Consider the following 15154-nt stretch of genomic DNA (forward strand, 5'->3'; position numbering starts at 1 on the left):
CTAAATGCTCTTTGCACCTTAACATAAACTGCTTAGGTGATCCCCCAGAAGCATACTTCAATCAAGGATAGATTGTGTGGGCCTGGCCAGACTTACCTTGTTTTGGTCTGATTCATAGACCAGGTGCCTGGCTTCTGCCTCTGCATGATCATAGTCTGAGGGAAGGATCCAGTCTTTGGTCTCTTCCTTGTCCATCTTTCCATCACGGTTCTTATCCCGAAACTCAACAAACTGCTCTCGCTCTGTCTTTACCCATTCTGGCTCATCAGTATTCCCATCATGGCTGTACATATCACCTGGGCACACAGACATACATACAAAAGAAGGGTTTGTCTTTTCCCAAAAACTGCCTCATGCTAATCTGGCCTAACCCTTTTTCCTCATCCATTTGTTTGGAACCCAACGGCAGCTGCGAGGGTATTTTAGGCCAGAGAGACTTTAGAAAGCAAGGTATTTTCCTGAGGCTTAATTACTTATCTTGCAACAAGAATATTTCCAGCTGCTGATTTTAAGTCACATGAGAGCAAGGAGTCCTTATACCTTAATAAATGCAGAAATAAGAGGAGAGAACTACCATCAAGAAAGATTTAGACTCGTTCCCTACATTTCATTTCACCCTAAGGTAGCTAATTAAACTAGACCACTTGTTTTAGAAAGGTGTAGCCCAATTACTACAAAGAGTCCATTATACCAGTGGCCTTCAGTTGGGACAAGCATGCCCCTGGGGAAACAGGAACACTGTCAAGGAGTACATTGAGAAAGGTCAGTCAAGAGAGAATCAAATTCCAGACACTCAGTTCCACATATAGTTTTTTCCAAAAATTGATCTTCATAAGAATGTACCTCTGGCCATCAAGGTTTTTTCCCCATGTCCCCGCTTTCACAACTGCCCTTGTCCCACTTTATAAAAGAAAGGCATATTTTCATCCATTTTGAAACTACAGTGTAAAAAGCTCCAAGATAATGAAAAAGAAACGATTAGAAATACCAGTGTCTTGCCGGGCATGGTGGCTCACACCTGTAATCCCAGCATTTTGGGAGGCTGAGGCAGGCAGATCACCTGAGGTCAGGAGTTTGAGACCAGCCTGGCCAAAACGGCAAAAACCCCATCTCTACTAAAAACACAAAAATTAGCTGAGCATGGTGGTGTATGCCTGTAATCCCAGCTACTTGAGAAGCTGAGGCAGGAGAATCACTTGAACCCAAGAGGCAGAGGTTACAGAGAGTCAAGATCATATCACTGCATTCTAGCCTGGGCGACAGAGCAAGACTCCGTCTCAAAAAAAAAAGAAAAAAGAAAAGAAAAAGAAAAAGAAATACTAGTGTCAGTCTTCAGAATGCAAATGTCTGAAAAAAATAAATAAATTCTTCTGCATGTCAAAAGGTTTTAAATTATTTGCTAAAAAACAAACAAACAAACAAACAAAAAAAACCTTGAAAAATGGCCTGAGTTTTAGCTAAGGGATCATTAAACATAATTTTTGGGCCGGATGCAGTGGCTCACGCCTGTAATCCCAGCACTTCGGGAGGCTGAGGTGGGTGGATCACTTGAGATCAGGAGTTTGAGACCAGCATGGCCAACGTGGTGAAACCCCATCCATACTAAAAATAAAAAATAAAATTAGCTGGGCGTGGTGGCCCACGCCTGTAATCCCCAGCTACTGGGGAGGCTGAGGCAGGACAATAGCTTGAACCTGGGAGGCAGAGGTTGCAGTGAGCCAAGATCATGCCTCTGCACTCCAGCCTGGGTGACGGAGCGAGACTCTACCTTAAAACAAACAAAAAAACCCATAATTTTTGATGATAGATTACATGATTTCTGGCATGTAACTCAAAAGGAGTTCCAAGAACTAAGCGACATTGCTATGACAAAACTTCCATTTCCACCAACTTATTTACTAATGTAAACAATGTCTGTTAGTACTTCCTCTAAAAATAAAAATTAGGAATTGATGCTGAATCCCGTTTCACTCTAGCGATAAGTAATTGTCACCCGTGGATATGAAACTATTTGAAAAAAAAAAAGTGTCAAAGAAATGCATTTAAAAAATATGTAAACATAAAACATTTGCAATACATGTTATTTTGTTCAATTGTGTATTAATAATTGTAATAGTTAACTTAACCCAGAAGACTCTAAAAACACTTAAGAGCCAAATCTCAGAAAACCATTTTCCATATTTCAACTTACATACACAATATTCTTGCAAATAAGAATGTCAAAATGACTAAGGCTTTCAAGACAAAATATGTCAGAATATAATTCTGTTGAGGAAGTAAACTGCAAATGTATCTAATAGAAGGCTGACTCGTGAGCCTGAGATCAGCCTGGGCAACATGGCAAAACACCTACAAGAAATACAAAAATTAGCCAGGCATGGTAGCGCACACCTACAGTCCCAGCTACTTGGGAGGCTGAGGCAGGAGGATGGCTTGAGCCTGGGAGGCCAAGGCTGCAGTGAACCATGATCACACCACTGCATTCCAGCCTAGGCGACAGAGCAAGACCCTGTCTCAAAAAGAAAAAGAAAAAAAAGAAGTAGGAGGCCAGGTGGCTGACATGTATAATCCCTGCACTTTGGGAGGCCAAGGCAGGTAAAGCTCTTGAGCCCAGGATTTCCAGACCAGGCTGGGCAACGTAGGGAGACCCATGTCTACAATAATAATAATAACAAAAATTAGCTGGGTGTGGTGATGCTCTTCTGTGGTCCCAACTGAGGTGAGAGGATCACTTATCTCCCCACTGCACCACTCCAGCCTGGGCGACAGAGCGAGACTCTGTCTCAAAAAAAAAAAAAAAAGAAAAGAAAATAAATGTAAAAAATTATGGATATTTTCTTATATACCCATAATGCCACTTTCATATTTTACAAAATCAATTCCTTGGTATCATCTAATACCCAGACTGAATTTAAATTTCCTGATTATCTTTTTATTTTTTTATTTTCTATTTTATTTTATTTTTTTTTGAGACGGAGTCTCGCTCTGTTGACCGGGCTGGAGTGTAGTGGCCGGATCTCAGCTCACTGCAAGCTCCGCCTCCCGGGTTCAAGCAATTCTCCTGCCTCAGCCTCCCAAGTAACTGGGACTATAGGCGCCCGCCACCTCGCCCGGCTAGTTTTTTGTATTTTTTAGTAGAGACAGGGTTTCACCGTGTTAGCCAGGATGGTCTCGATCTCTTGACCTCGTGATCCGCCCGTCTCGGCCTCCCAAAGTGCTGGGATTACAGGCTTGAGCCACCGCGCCGGCCCTGATTATCTTTTTAAAGTTGGCGTGTTCAAATTATAGAAGTTGCTACGGTATTTTGTATTTAAATTTTATAGATTTCTTTCAGAATTACTTTCAAAATATCAACGCTTATCACCAACAGAGATTATTCTTTTTCTCTTTTGAGACAGGGTCTTGCTCTGTTGCCCAGGTTGGAGTGCACTGGTGCAATAACGGTGCACTGCAACCTCAAACCCTCAGGCTCAAGTGATCCTCCTGAGTTGCTGGGACTACAGGCACACGCCACCATGTCCAGCTATTTTTTTGTTTGTTTGTTTTTTGGTATTTTTTGTAGAGACAGGGTTGCGCCATGTTGTCCAGGATGTTCTCAAACTCCTGGGCTCAGGTGATTCACCTGCCTCAGCTTCCCAAAGTTCTCGGATTACAGGAATGAGCTACAGCATCCGGCCCAACAGAGGCTATTCTTTATAACTGTTTAAATTTCTTAATTAAATATTTCAGATGCCAGCTTTAAAACACAAAGGGAAAGCTGTTGGTCAAATTCTTTCAGGAGTTATGTAAGTGAACAAGTCTGAAAATGCTTGAGTTATATGACATCTAAGTTAAGTGTAACTGCATTGCATGTAAGGTATGGGAAAACACCTAAAGAGAAGTCTAAATAGTTCCTGCAAGTTCTAAGCAAAGGTATTTAGTCAGTGCTGCCACTTTCCTGACCTTGAGTGTTAAGGGCAGAAGTACTCCTCTGTCTTAACCTCACAAGAGAAGTTCCTCAAAGCGGGACTTGACAATTTTTTCCCATGCTACAGCACATTCAGAAAATGTAGTATTTGTATGGTCTACTGGACCAGGTCCCTGCCTGAGCTGTCCTGAAGGCCAAGAAGACTTACTCACAGGATACGGATTAGAAAGTTCTAAATTAGGAAATAGATACATGCTTAAAAGATATGGTTTTAAAGGAAGTTAGAATACACAATACACTACAATGTAAGTGCATTTTAAAGCTAGGTGACTAAAGATGACAAACTATTTTAATTTCTATTTTTATTTATTTTATTTTATATTTTGAGACAGAGTCTTGCTCTGTGGCCCAGACTGGAGTGCACTGGCGCGATCTTGGCTCACCGCAACCTCCGCCTCCCGGGTTCAAGCCACTCTCCTGCCTCAGCCTCCTGAGTAGCTGGGATTACAGGCACATGCCACCACACCTGGCTAATTTTTATATTATTAGTAGAGACGGGGTTTCACCATGTTGGTCAGGCTGGTCTCTAACTCCTGACCTTGTGATCTGCCCACCTCAGCTTCTCAAACTGTTAGGATTACAGGCATGAGCCACCATGCTTGGCCCAATTTCTATTTTTAAAAGATTCAGTCTATTTGATGATTTGAAGGGATTATTAATTTTCTTGGGTTGATATTACCTTTAAAAAATGTTTTTAGAAACACATATACATTTTAGACATATATACCTAAATGTTTACAGATGAAATGAGATAATGATTGGGATTTACTTCAAAGTAAGAAGGAAGCAAGGAAGTGGATGTGGCTGAGAAAAAAACTGGCTGTAAGTTGATTGTTGTTGAGGTTAGGCATGGGTACATGGGGATTCATTATACTATTCTAATTTTGGGGCAGGTGCAGTGGCTCACATTTGTAATCCCAGCACTTTGGGAGGCTGAGGCGGTCAGATTACTTGAGGTCAGGAGTTCGAGATCACCCTGGCCAACGTGGTGAAACCCCACCTCTATTAAAAATACAAAAATTAGCCAGGTATGCTGGTGCATGCCTGTAATCCCAACTACTCAGGAGGCTGAGGCACAAGAATCACCTGAACCTGGGAGGCAGAGGTTGTAGTGAGTGGAGATCATGCCACACCACTGCACTCCAGCCTGGGCGACACAGCAAGACTGTCTCAAAAAAAAAAAAAAAAAAAAAATCGTGTATGTCTGCAATGCTCTATAATAGATTTTAAAAATGAAAATAATTATCAGCATAACTTTGGGTGTTTTTTTTTCTTTTCTTCTTTCCCTATGTTTCCACAGGCACTGATGGGGGCTTCTTTTCAATGCTAAATTTATGAGGCGAAGAACTTTGTTTCTTCATGATCTCCTTCAACAGGGCACTAGAAGTTGAAAGATAACTGTTTGGGAGAATTTTAGGTTTACAAAGCCCAGCACCCCAGATGTAAAAGTATTTGCATTAGTTACTGACTTGTACAAAAAAAAAAAGCATACATGCACAAGGTAGCTTTGGTAGCTTCAAAATATAACTCCTCTGTCCATGAATCTATATGACACACAGGGAGACAGAAATATCTCCTTATTTGGCCTCAATGCTTGATAAGTGACGTAGTTAACAGTTATACAAATTCCTCTCCTTGGGAGGTTCAAAAGAGTTCCTCAGTTTTAGCAATGGCAATAAAATGGCAAAAGCCAAGAATAAAAAGATAAATCATTTAAAAGTAGAAAACCCTATAAACATCAACCTGGGCTCAGTAAATGCACCTAGGCATTTATCCACTGTTCTGATAAACTTCTCCAAAAATAAAAAAAAACAAAACAAAAAAAACATTTAGGGAAACACCCTATCCTATCTTCTATTGCTCATCCTTCTTTAAGAAAAGTTCAAAGTACATCACTGAACCTAAGAAAAGAAAGGTGAACAGTCAAGGAGTAATTCAATTGGAGTAACTGACTTGCTCCACACAGTTTAATGACAGGTGACAGAGGTAAGGATTAAGTCTTCCTTTCAGGCTTAAAATAAACATTTCAGATAACTATCAGAGGTCTAAAAACAAACGGGTTTATCTGAAACACAAAACCCATGGTGTGCTAGAATAAGTTATTCCCGATAAGTATGTGAAATATTAAAATATCTAATATCTTTCTAAACAAAGTATTTGTAACAATGACATTTGTAGTAACAGTCTTATACTTTCCATCTTTACTCACTTTTTTAAAGAGATGGAGTCTCGCTATGTTGCTCAGGCTGGAGTACAGTTGCTATCCACAGGCACAACCTCATTACTAATTAGCACAGTTCTGACCTGCTCTGATTCTGTCCTAGGCTGGTTCACCCATCCTTAGGCAACCTGGTGATCCCCTGCTCCCAGGAGGTCACCATATTGATGATGAACTTGTGACTACAGTCCAGAACTGTTGGACTCAAGTGATCCTCCTGCCTCAGCCTCCCAAGTAACTGGGTATGCCACCACACCCAGCTCCTTTACTCATTTTAATTTCTGTCACAGTAATTGGGAAACAATTTGCTCAACTACTTGGTAAGAAAGACAGCTTTTTTTTTTCTTTTTAAGCAATGAGAATATCTTAAAATTAGTCTGATGATAATAAAACAGAGCTTTACTTGGGAGAAATTAGCCTTGAAGGTGTGACATCCAAAACAATTTTTTTAAAAAAAATTAGACACTAAAAAGGGAAATGTCAAAAGGGAGAAACTTAAAAAACAAAAGAAAAGTAGTCAGAGAATCAGACAGAAAATATGAACAGAACACAGTAAAAAGGAATGGCTACGAGAGGGATTAGCAACTCCCCGTCATTTATTTATCCATCTCTTAATCCATTCTCTATCTCCTTTCCCTGGGTTTCCCTGTCAGTCTGGGCTCCCTGCAACTCTTTACCATCAGTTCCATTGAGCATGCAGGATATGCTATATCTGTGCTGTTGAGGATGGTAGCCACAGGTGCTTACTGAGCACTTGAAATGTGGCTGGGATGTGCTATAAGTATTTAAAAAACCCTCAATAATTTATATTAAGTGGAAATTACAGTATTTTAGAATTTCAACACACTGTTGAAATTTCATCTGTTTCTTTTTACTTTTTAATGTGGCTATTAGAAAAGTTAAAATTACATATGGGGCTCACATTTATATGTTGATTAGGCAGTGTGGCTATGGATACTTTATCACAACCCACTATCACACTGGTCTGGTTAATGATCTGGTGACAGCTAATGAGCTAGTGAGAATTGACCCTTGGGGTAAATTGTTTCTATGGGCAAATACATCTTTCTTTTTTTTTGAGACAGAGTTTCACTCTTGTCGCCCAGGTTGAGTGCAATGGTGTGTTCTCGGCTCACTACAACCTCTGCCTCTTGGGTTCAAGCAATTCTTCTGCCTCAGCCTCCTGAGTAGCTGGAATTACAGGCGCCCGCCACCACACCCAGCTAATTTTTTTGTATTTTTAGTAGAGACAGGGTTTCACCATGTTGACCAGGCTGGACTTGAACTCCAGACCTCAGGTGATCCGCTCGCCTCAGCCTCCCAAAGTGTTGGGATTACAGGCGTGAGCGACTGCGCCTGGCCAGCAAATACATCTTCCAAAGCTTCTCAGCTTTTCTAAGAAAAACATTAGAAGCAGAGACTTACCAATATACTCTTCTAGATCAATGAAACCATCAGCATTCTTATCTATATCTTCCATTGTTTCCTAAACAGGAAGGAATAAGAAGAGACTATTAAGTTAGTCTCTGAATTTGCCAGAAGAAAGTAAAGTATCTAGTTTAGGCAAACATTTATTATTCATTAAACATATACATACATATATGTATGTATGTAGGTACATATGTGTGTCTATATGGTTAAAACCATTTCTAGCCAGGAAATGGTAAAACATGACCAATTTCTTATGCTTCAATCTAGAACAACTGAGTCTTCCTGGCAGAACATTGACACTGCTTAATGACAAACTATCCCATCCCACCCATGATGATCTACCTGGTAGCCTTAGTCATGCGAAAGTCACACTAACAGGAGATGTGACCAGTGATTATGTGTACAGCTATAGATAGTCTATGTTATTAGTAACTGCCTTCTGTGAGAGTTCTTTAGTATCACTGTTATTACTCGATGTCTGACTATTGGTCATGGGATATTTTAAATAATAGGATTTCCCCCCATTCTTACAATATGGAGCTGCCAATGAAATGGCAAAATATACTATATGATAGAGGTATTATCATACTAAACAGAATGCCCAAGGCACCTTGATCAAGGTCACAGAAAAACAGTGACAGACCTTGGATTCTGAATTTGGCCAGTACTTATATAGCATATCACTCTGCCAAATACACAGGAAAGGCTAAAGGGGAAAGATAGAATAAGCCACAAAAAGAGAAACTGAGTCCCTGTTCAGAATCCTTGTTCTCACCCACCTGCACTACTATATCTTTCATGTAGTCATACTCCTCAGGGTGCAGGAAAGCTGTGAACTCCTCCTTTGTTGCAATGAGGTCTCCATCCTTGTCTGCCATTTTAAACCTCCGCTCATCTCTAACCATCATCTGTTTATAGTTAAATCCATCATCAGGGTCTGGATCATCTAGAAAACAAAAATTTAGGTCAAATCTTAAAAGGCTTTCAGAAAACATGAAAATGTGTGGGGTGGGAAATCAACTTCCAATAAAGATAAACCATGCAATGAAGAAATAACTGATTACACAGGTAAAACTGCAGCAGTACAAAGACACTTAGTCTTGGGCTACAGCTCCAGTATTGGGATGTCAGAGTCAGCTCCAAGTTCACATGGAACTCTGGCTCCTGAACTATGTAACTCACTGTTATGCTTCACTATTGGTATTAAGGCTGCTAGAAGGCTTGAATTTTCTAGTTACATCTGGAAGGCAGTGGTGGCTCTCAAGTCCCACACTGCCTAAGTTTTAACTCTACCATTTTCTAGCTGTTTGGCCTGTGCCTTTGTCTCTTTTATCTGTAAAATGGAGATAGCAATGGTGGCAGCTTCACAGGATTGTTATAAGGTTTAAATGAGAAAATATATCTAAGTGCTTGGAAACAATGCCTGGCACATAGTTGGCTTTCAATAAATGTCAGTTATTGCTATTTTTATTAAACATTAGGATCCCATTAAGAAGATAGAAACCAAAGGCCTTCTACCTCATATAATGGACACTTGGATTCAAGCAATAGAATGCCACCGCTTTGAAGGTCACGTTCTTTTTTTTTTCAGTCAACGCAGAAATCTACCAAGAGTTACAGGTATTGTTCACCCCCATTTAAGTGAAATTCCAGAAAATGCAAACGAATTTAAAGTCACAGAAAATAGATGAGTGATTGCCTATGGACAGGGGAATGGGGAGGATGAGGATTACCAAAGGACATGAGGAAATGTTGGGGGGATAATGGATATGCTCATTATCGTGATTGCAGTGGTGGTTTCACTGGTAAATACATACGTCAACACTCATCAATTGTGCACTTAAATACATAACAGTTCACTTTATGTCAATAATGACTTGACAAAGGCATACAAAAAAAAAACCCTTAGATTACAACCAAATTGAATTTGGAACTACCCATCTATTATGACATCGAGCTACACAAGCAGCAGTTACCTAGTCTCTATATAAGAATATAGAAAAGTGAAATTTAGTTTTTTGTTTTGTTTTGTTTTTTGAGATGGAGTCTTGTTCTGTCGCCCAGGCTGGAGAGCAGTGGTGCAAACTCAGCTCACTGCAAGCTCCGCCTTCAGGGTTCATGCCATTCTCCTGCCTGAGCCTCCTGAGTAGCTGGGATTACAGGCGCCCACCACCACGCCTGGCAATTTTTTTGTATTTTTAGTAGAGATGGGGTTTCACTGTGCTAGCCAGGATGGTCTCAATCTCCTGACCTCGTGATCCACCCGCCTCAACCTCCCAAAGTGCTGGGATTACAGGCGTGAGCCACTGCGCCTGGCCGAAATTAAGCTTTTTAAGCTGAAAAGATGTGGAGTTAACTGCAGAAAAGTAATAAAATTTTTTTCCAATCTGAGTTCCTGTATAAACCGAATTAAGATAACAGACATGAAAATTTTTTGGTGAAGATATTTTAAAAAGTAAAAGACACCACATTAATGTTAAGAAATTGTTGTTCCTGCAACATTGATTACATAAAAAGGATATGACACTGGTTTTATAAAAAAGACCCACAGGGCCCCCTTAAGAATAACATCATTACTGCTGACCTTTGAGACTGTTCAATCTTTCCACACTGTAAGCACGGTTTAAAGAAACAAAGACAAAACTACTGTACTATTTTGAGAGTTGGGCATTTTGAAGCTTCATTCTTTATCGAGTATCAAAAATTCAGTAAGACAGCTTAATGAATCATAAAGCTTTGGGATCCTGTACGTACGTACACACACACACACACACACACACTCTCTCTCTCTCTCTCTCTCAAAGCCATAATAGGTTGAGATGGAGAACATAAGGCAAACAAGCCTTTCTCAGATACTAAGGTGTCTCTTCTAAACAGTTTCAGTACGATGTAACATAAATAAGAAACATAACAAGACAACATACTTTAAGACTAAATTCTTACATAAGTGCTCTCTTCCCTTGGGGTAAAACATGTTGACTGGACTCAAATAGCCTAATAGCAACATGCACATACATACATACATAAGAATGGAAATAGGAAGATACATTTTTTTTTTTTTAAATTTATAGAGTCAGGACCTTGCTCTGTGGCCCAGGCTGGAGTGCAGTGCAGTCATAGCTCAATGCAGTCTTGGACTCCTGGGCTCAAGCAATCCTCCTGCTTTGGCCTCCCAAGTAGCTAGGACTACTGAGAAGTACTACTACTCCTGGCTACTTTTTGATATATATATATATTTTTTTGTAAAGATGGGGCCTAGCTTTGTTGCCCTGGCTGGTCTTGAATTCCTGGACTCAAGCAACCTTTCTGCCTTGGCCTCCCAAAGTGCTAGGATTATAGGCAGAAGCTGCTGTGCCCGGCCAAAACTTTATTTTTAATGACAAAACCTATATTCCTATAGCTCTGCTTGGAATGCCATATTTATCCTAAGCACCAGTTCTGGCCCTAGCTGGCCTGTATACAGCTTTAGGTAGGCTCTTGATCTAGTTTTGCTATAGGCAGGGTAGATCTCAGTATTTCATATTTTACTTGTGGCAGAGACAGTGTTAACCTTTCTCTCATGGATATTGGATTCATTGAGACAGATTTTAACTAAGAGCTACGATGATTTATACCTGAACTCCAAATTGAATCAAGAACACCCAGTAACAAATACTCCTCCTCACTTCTCTAAGCCAACTCATGACCCCCTCAGTGCTGTCCACCCTCATGCCTCTGGGGAAAGATGCCTTATAAAGACATTGCTTCTCCAGACAGTGCTTCAGCTTATGCAGTCTCAGGCAGCAGAAATACCCATTACGTTGAATCATCTGCCCTGTGAGGCAACAGAGCTCTCAACAGATTTTTATGCACATAATCATACACAGCGCTGAAGAATCATTCTGGGCAGCAAGTGAGTGCCTAGGTCAGAGCTGAGATTTATTTACACACCATTTTGTTTAGATCACCAATAGCCTACTCTTTGCTTTATATTTATCATTAATTTCAAATAAATCAGGAAGGTGTTGGGTCTCAGCCAGAGCAAGAAGCAGGATGCCTCTCCATCTGTGCTGTTTAATACATGTGTTCTTAATTGGGTGAAGGATATGTTTGGTTCTTGGCTAAGTGTCAAGCATTGAGAGAGAGTGCCACTTTAGTCTTAGGAAAGAGAACAAGCCTGACACAGAAATAAAAGTCTCTTCACCAGAAATGCATGCAGTCCTGTAATTAACGCAGACAGCTGGCTATCTGTGGGGAAACAGATCCATTATACACTCACTGTTAGTCAGTGGCAGAGAACGCTTGCTTTAACCCAGAAGGTTGCCTAATTTCCAGGATTAAAATGGAGAAAGTACCATTTATATTAATACGTTCTGGTCTTAAACTGTAACCATGTACAACAGAGGAATTTCACGAATAAAAACACCCTGGGTCATCAACTCAGTAAGACTCACTGCCTAGTATTCAGCAGCAGGCAAGTGTTACAAGTAAAAGAAAATTACTAACAGGTGGCCCGAGCATACAAGCTATCAAATCAACAAAAAGCAATCAAATTAACATTTATTTGCCTTAAAGCATTTGCAAAGCAGGCTGATAAACTCATGTGCCAGAGAAAACAAATGGGAAATTTTCATTTCCAAACTTCAGTAAGCAGACATACTGAAATAGTTGAATTTTATCAAGGAAAGCTATTTTATTAAGGAAAGACTTCTCACAAGTTATAAAGAAATCTAATTTGGTTTGAATTTTAGGTACAACACTTTATTGGGACCAGGTCAAGAGACATCTCAAAGCCCCTTGCTTTGCACTGTTGGAACTATGTAGCCTTATAGTGTCTTTTTTCTTTTTTTGACAGGTCTTGCTCTGTCCCCAAGGCTGGAGCGCAGCAATGCAATCATGGCTTGCAGCTGCCTCAACCTCCTGGGCTTAAGTGATCCTCCCACCTCAGCCTCCTGAGTATCTAGGACAGGCATGTGCCACCATGCATGGCTAACTTAAATTTAATTTTTTTTTTTTGGTAGACACAGGGTCTCCCTATGTTGCCCAGACTGATCTCAAACTCTCGGGCCCAGGCAATTCTCCCGCCTCAGCATCCCAAAGTGCTTATAGGCGTGAGCTATCGGCACCCGGCCCAATGTATTCTTTTAAATGAATCTACTCCAAAAATTGTCTCTATGAGGGATGACATAAAGAAAAATGGTAAAATATATGTAAAATGCTAAAAATGTAGAAGATACCAGACTTCAGAAAACGACAATTAAACATATGTAAAAATACATAATATACAAATTTAAAATTAATAAAGGGAATCAGCTTAGCACTGAATTGAAGTATTTAAGATAAGTTTCCTTTCCTTTACTGGGTGACCCATTTGTTTCTTTGACTCAAGACCATGGTCTCTGCCAGGCTGACATCTTGCCCCTTACCCAGGTAAGTGCCATAAGTCACGTTTCTGTACTCATCCCAGGAGATTAAGCCGTCTTGGTTCATATCAAACTCCTGCCACTGGTTTTCAACATTGTCATATATGTATTTCTTCTGGGCGTGCTTAATCCAGGATTTCAGCTCCCCCTCCGTCACAAACCCATCTTTATCCGCGTCTATTTTATCTACAATCATTCTACAAGACAAAACAGTTACGTTTCAAGGTGCCAGCTCCACAAGGCTTTTTCCCCCAGATAGTAGGGACCTACCTAAAACGTAGCCGTAGGTGGCATTTTTATACTCCTCCCAGGAAACGAGGCCGTCCTCATTGAGGTCATGCCCCTTCCACTGTCGCTCTACATCCTCGTAAATCCAGCGCTTTTGTGCAAATTTAATCCAGTCTTTGAGCTCATCCACAGTGACAAACCCGTCCTTGTCGCCATCTATTTTACTTACAATCTTTCTGTAGAAAATGCAGAGAAATCCAGCAAAAGGTTAAAAAGACACAGAACTCTGGACTTAGCCAGGTGTGTGCCCAGGGCTAATGCACAGAAATAAAAAATTGTCTCCAAAACAAAACTGCCAGGCCAGCAACTGAAAAAAATGGTCCATTACTGGTCTGTAACAAGCCACGTGAATAAGGTCAACACAGTCAAGGCTGGTGCACTTGGATCCAAAAGCAAACTCAGCCTATCTGTTTAGAGGTAGATTTCAGCCTATGGTTAGAATTCAGGAGTGAATATCCACTCCTATCCAAGTTCTCCACTCTTTGTATCAAACAACATGTAAAACTATGTTTTTCCTTTTTTTCATTTTTATTTTTTCTAGTGAAGATGTGGCTGAACTTTATTTTTCTTTATTGCTTACAGAAGAGAAACTCCAATTCTTGGTAAATAATCATGGTTTTCTAAAAATTCATAATATTTACATCAGACTTTAAAAATTTAGCTGCTTTTAGAAAAAGTAACATTTTTGATAAAAATAAGAAGATATCAAAAAAGTTCTGGGATCATTTATATCTCAAGGCAAGATTATTTCTAAAAAACATAAAAAGACAGGAAGATGCATATCTAAAAAATGGCTAGCAGCTTTTAAATACTATGTTGAACTGGATTTTTACATGAAAACAGAGAACTCTGAGGAAATGATGTGGTAAGAATGTATATCTGATTATGAGAATGTTAATAAGCTGAGAGGGTTAGTATGTAGATCATAAAGCAAAACCACAAAGCTAAAGGATCAGTAGCTTTATGAAGCTTTGTAAGTGTCTTTCTTCCAGATCTGTCATCTTTATGGATTTAAAAATATGGGCATGATATGAAAACTTCTGTTTAAAGGTGCAATCACTTAACTACAGAGGCAAAATCATCCTATGTAATGTTACCCAAGTAAGCAGCCCAGTTTGGAATATGAAGTTGAAGTCAAAACTTCCAACAGAAGCGAAATCTTGGTACACTCCTATGCTCTATTATTTGCAGGACTGAAAAGATTGTCACTTGGTAGCAAATAATGTCTTTCCCCAGTTTGTGTTCATTTCATGAATACAACATAGGAAAGTGATCAGAATTGAAGAGCACTAGTGACACTATGAAAAGAGACTCATCTTGATACAGATAGGGTGTTAGATACAACTATTACTTAAATCCTATAAGTAACCACCTATAAGGATTGAAAAGATTGTCACTTGGTAGCAAATAATGTCTTTCCCCAGTTTGTGTTCATTTCATGAAAAAACATAGGAGAGTGATCAGAACTGAAGAGCACTAGTGACACTATGAAAAGAGACTCATCTTGATACAGATAGGGGATTAGATACAACTATTACTTAAATCTTGTAAGTAACTAGCATTTTCCTTCAGAGAATGTGTAATCTTGCTCCAAAATGTTAACAGGAAAGGTAAACCAGTAAGAAGTTATCTCTGGCCTGGTACTCACGCCTGTAATCTCAGCACTTTGGGAGGCCAAGATGGGCAGATCACCTGGCGGGAGGTGAGGAATTTGAGACCAGCCTGGCCAACATGGTGAAACCCAGTCTCTACTAAAAACACAAAAATTAGCTGGGCATGGTGGCGCATGCCTATAATCTCAGCTATTCAGGAGGCTGAGACAGGAGAATCTCTTGAACCTGGGAGGCC

At 39.9% G+C, this 15154-nt stretch overlaps 1 protein-coding gene across 6 annotated transcripts in view; it reads right to left on the reverse strand.

Annotated features, from left to right (window-relative positions):
• Nucleotides 1–15154, reverse strand: part of CALU (calumenin) — a 33063-nt gene that overhangs the window by 3969 nt on the left and 13940 nt on the right. For 3 of the 6 annotated variants that reach the window (XM_011995908.1, XM_011995909.1, XM_011995906.1), the window contains 4 exons: nt 13289–13482; nt 8396–8562; nt 7611–7671; nt 97–296 (listed from right to left, as the gene is read on the reverse strand). In XM_011995908.1, the coding sequence (XP_011851298.1) occupies nt 97–296; nt 7611–7671; nt 8396–8562; nt 13289–13482 (622 nt within the window). Of the gene's footprint in view, nt 1–96; nt 297–7610; nt 7672–8395; nt 8563–13021; nt 13216–13288; nt 13483–15154 lie in introns of all 6 variants that reach the window. The other 3 variants (XM_011995907.1, XM_011995910.1, XM_011995911.1) reach the window with 2 other exon arrangements.

Source organism: Mandrillus leucophaeus, unplaced genomic scaffold, assembly GCF_000951045.1.
Source record: "Mandrillus leucophaeus isolate KB7577 unplaced genomic scaffold, Mleu.le_1.0 Scaffold5, whole genome shotgun sequence".
Lineage (NCBI taxonomy): Eukaryota > Metazoa > Chordata > Mammalia > Primates > Cercopithecidae > Mandrillus > Mandrillus leucophaeus.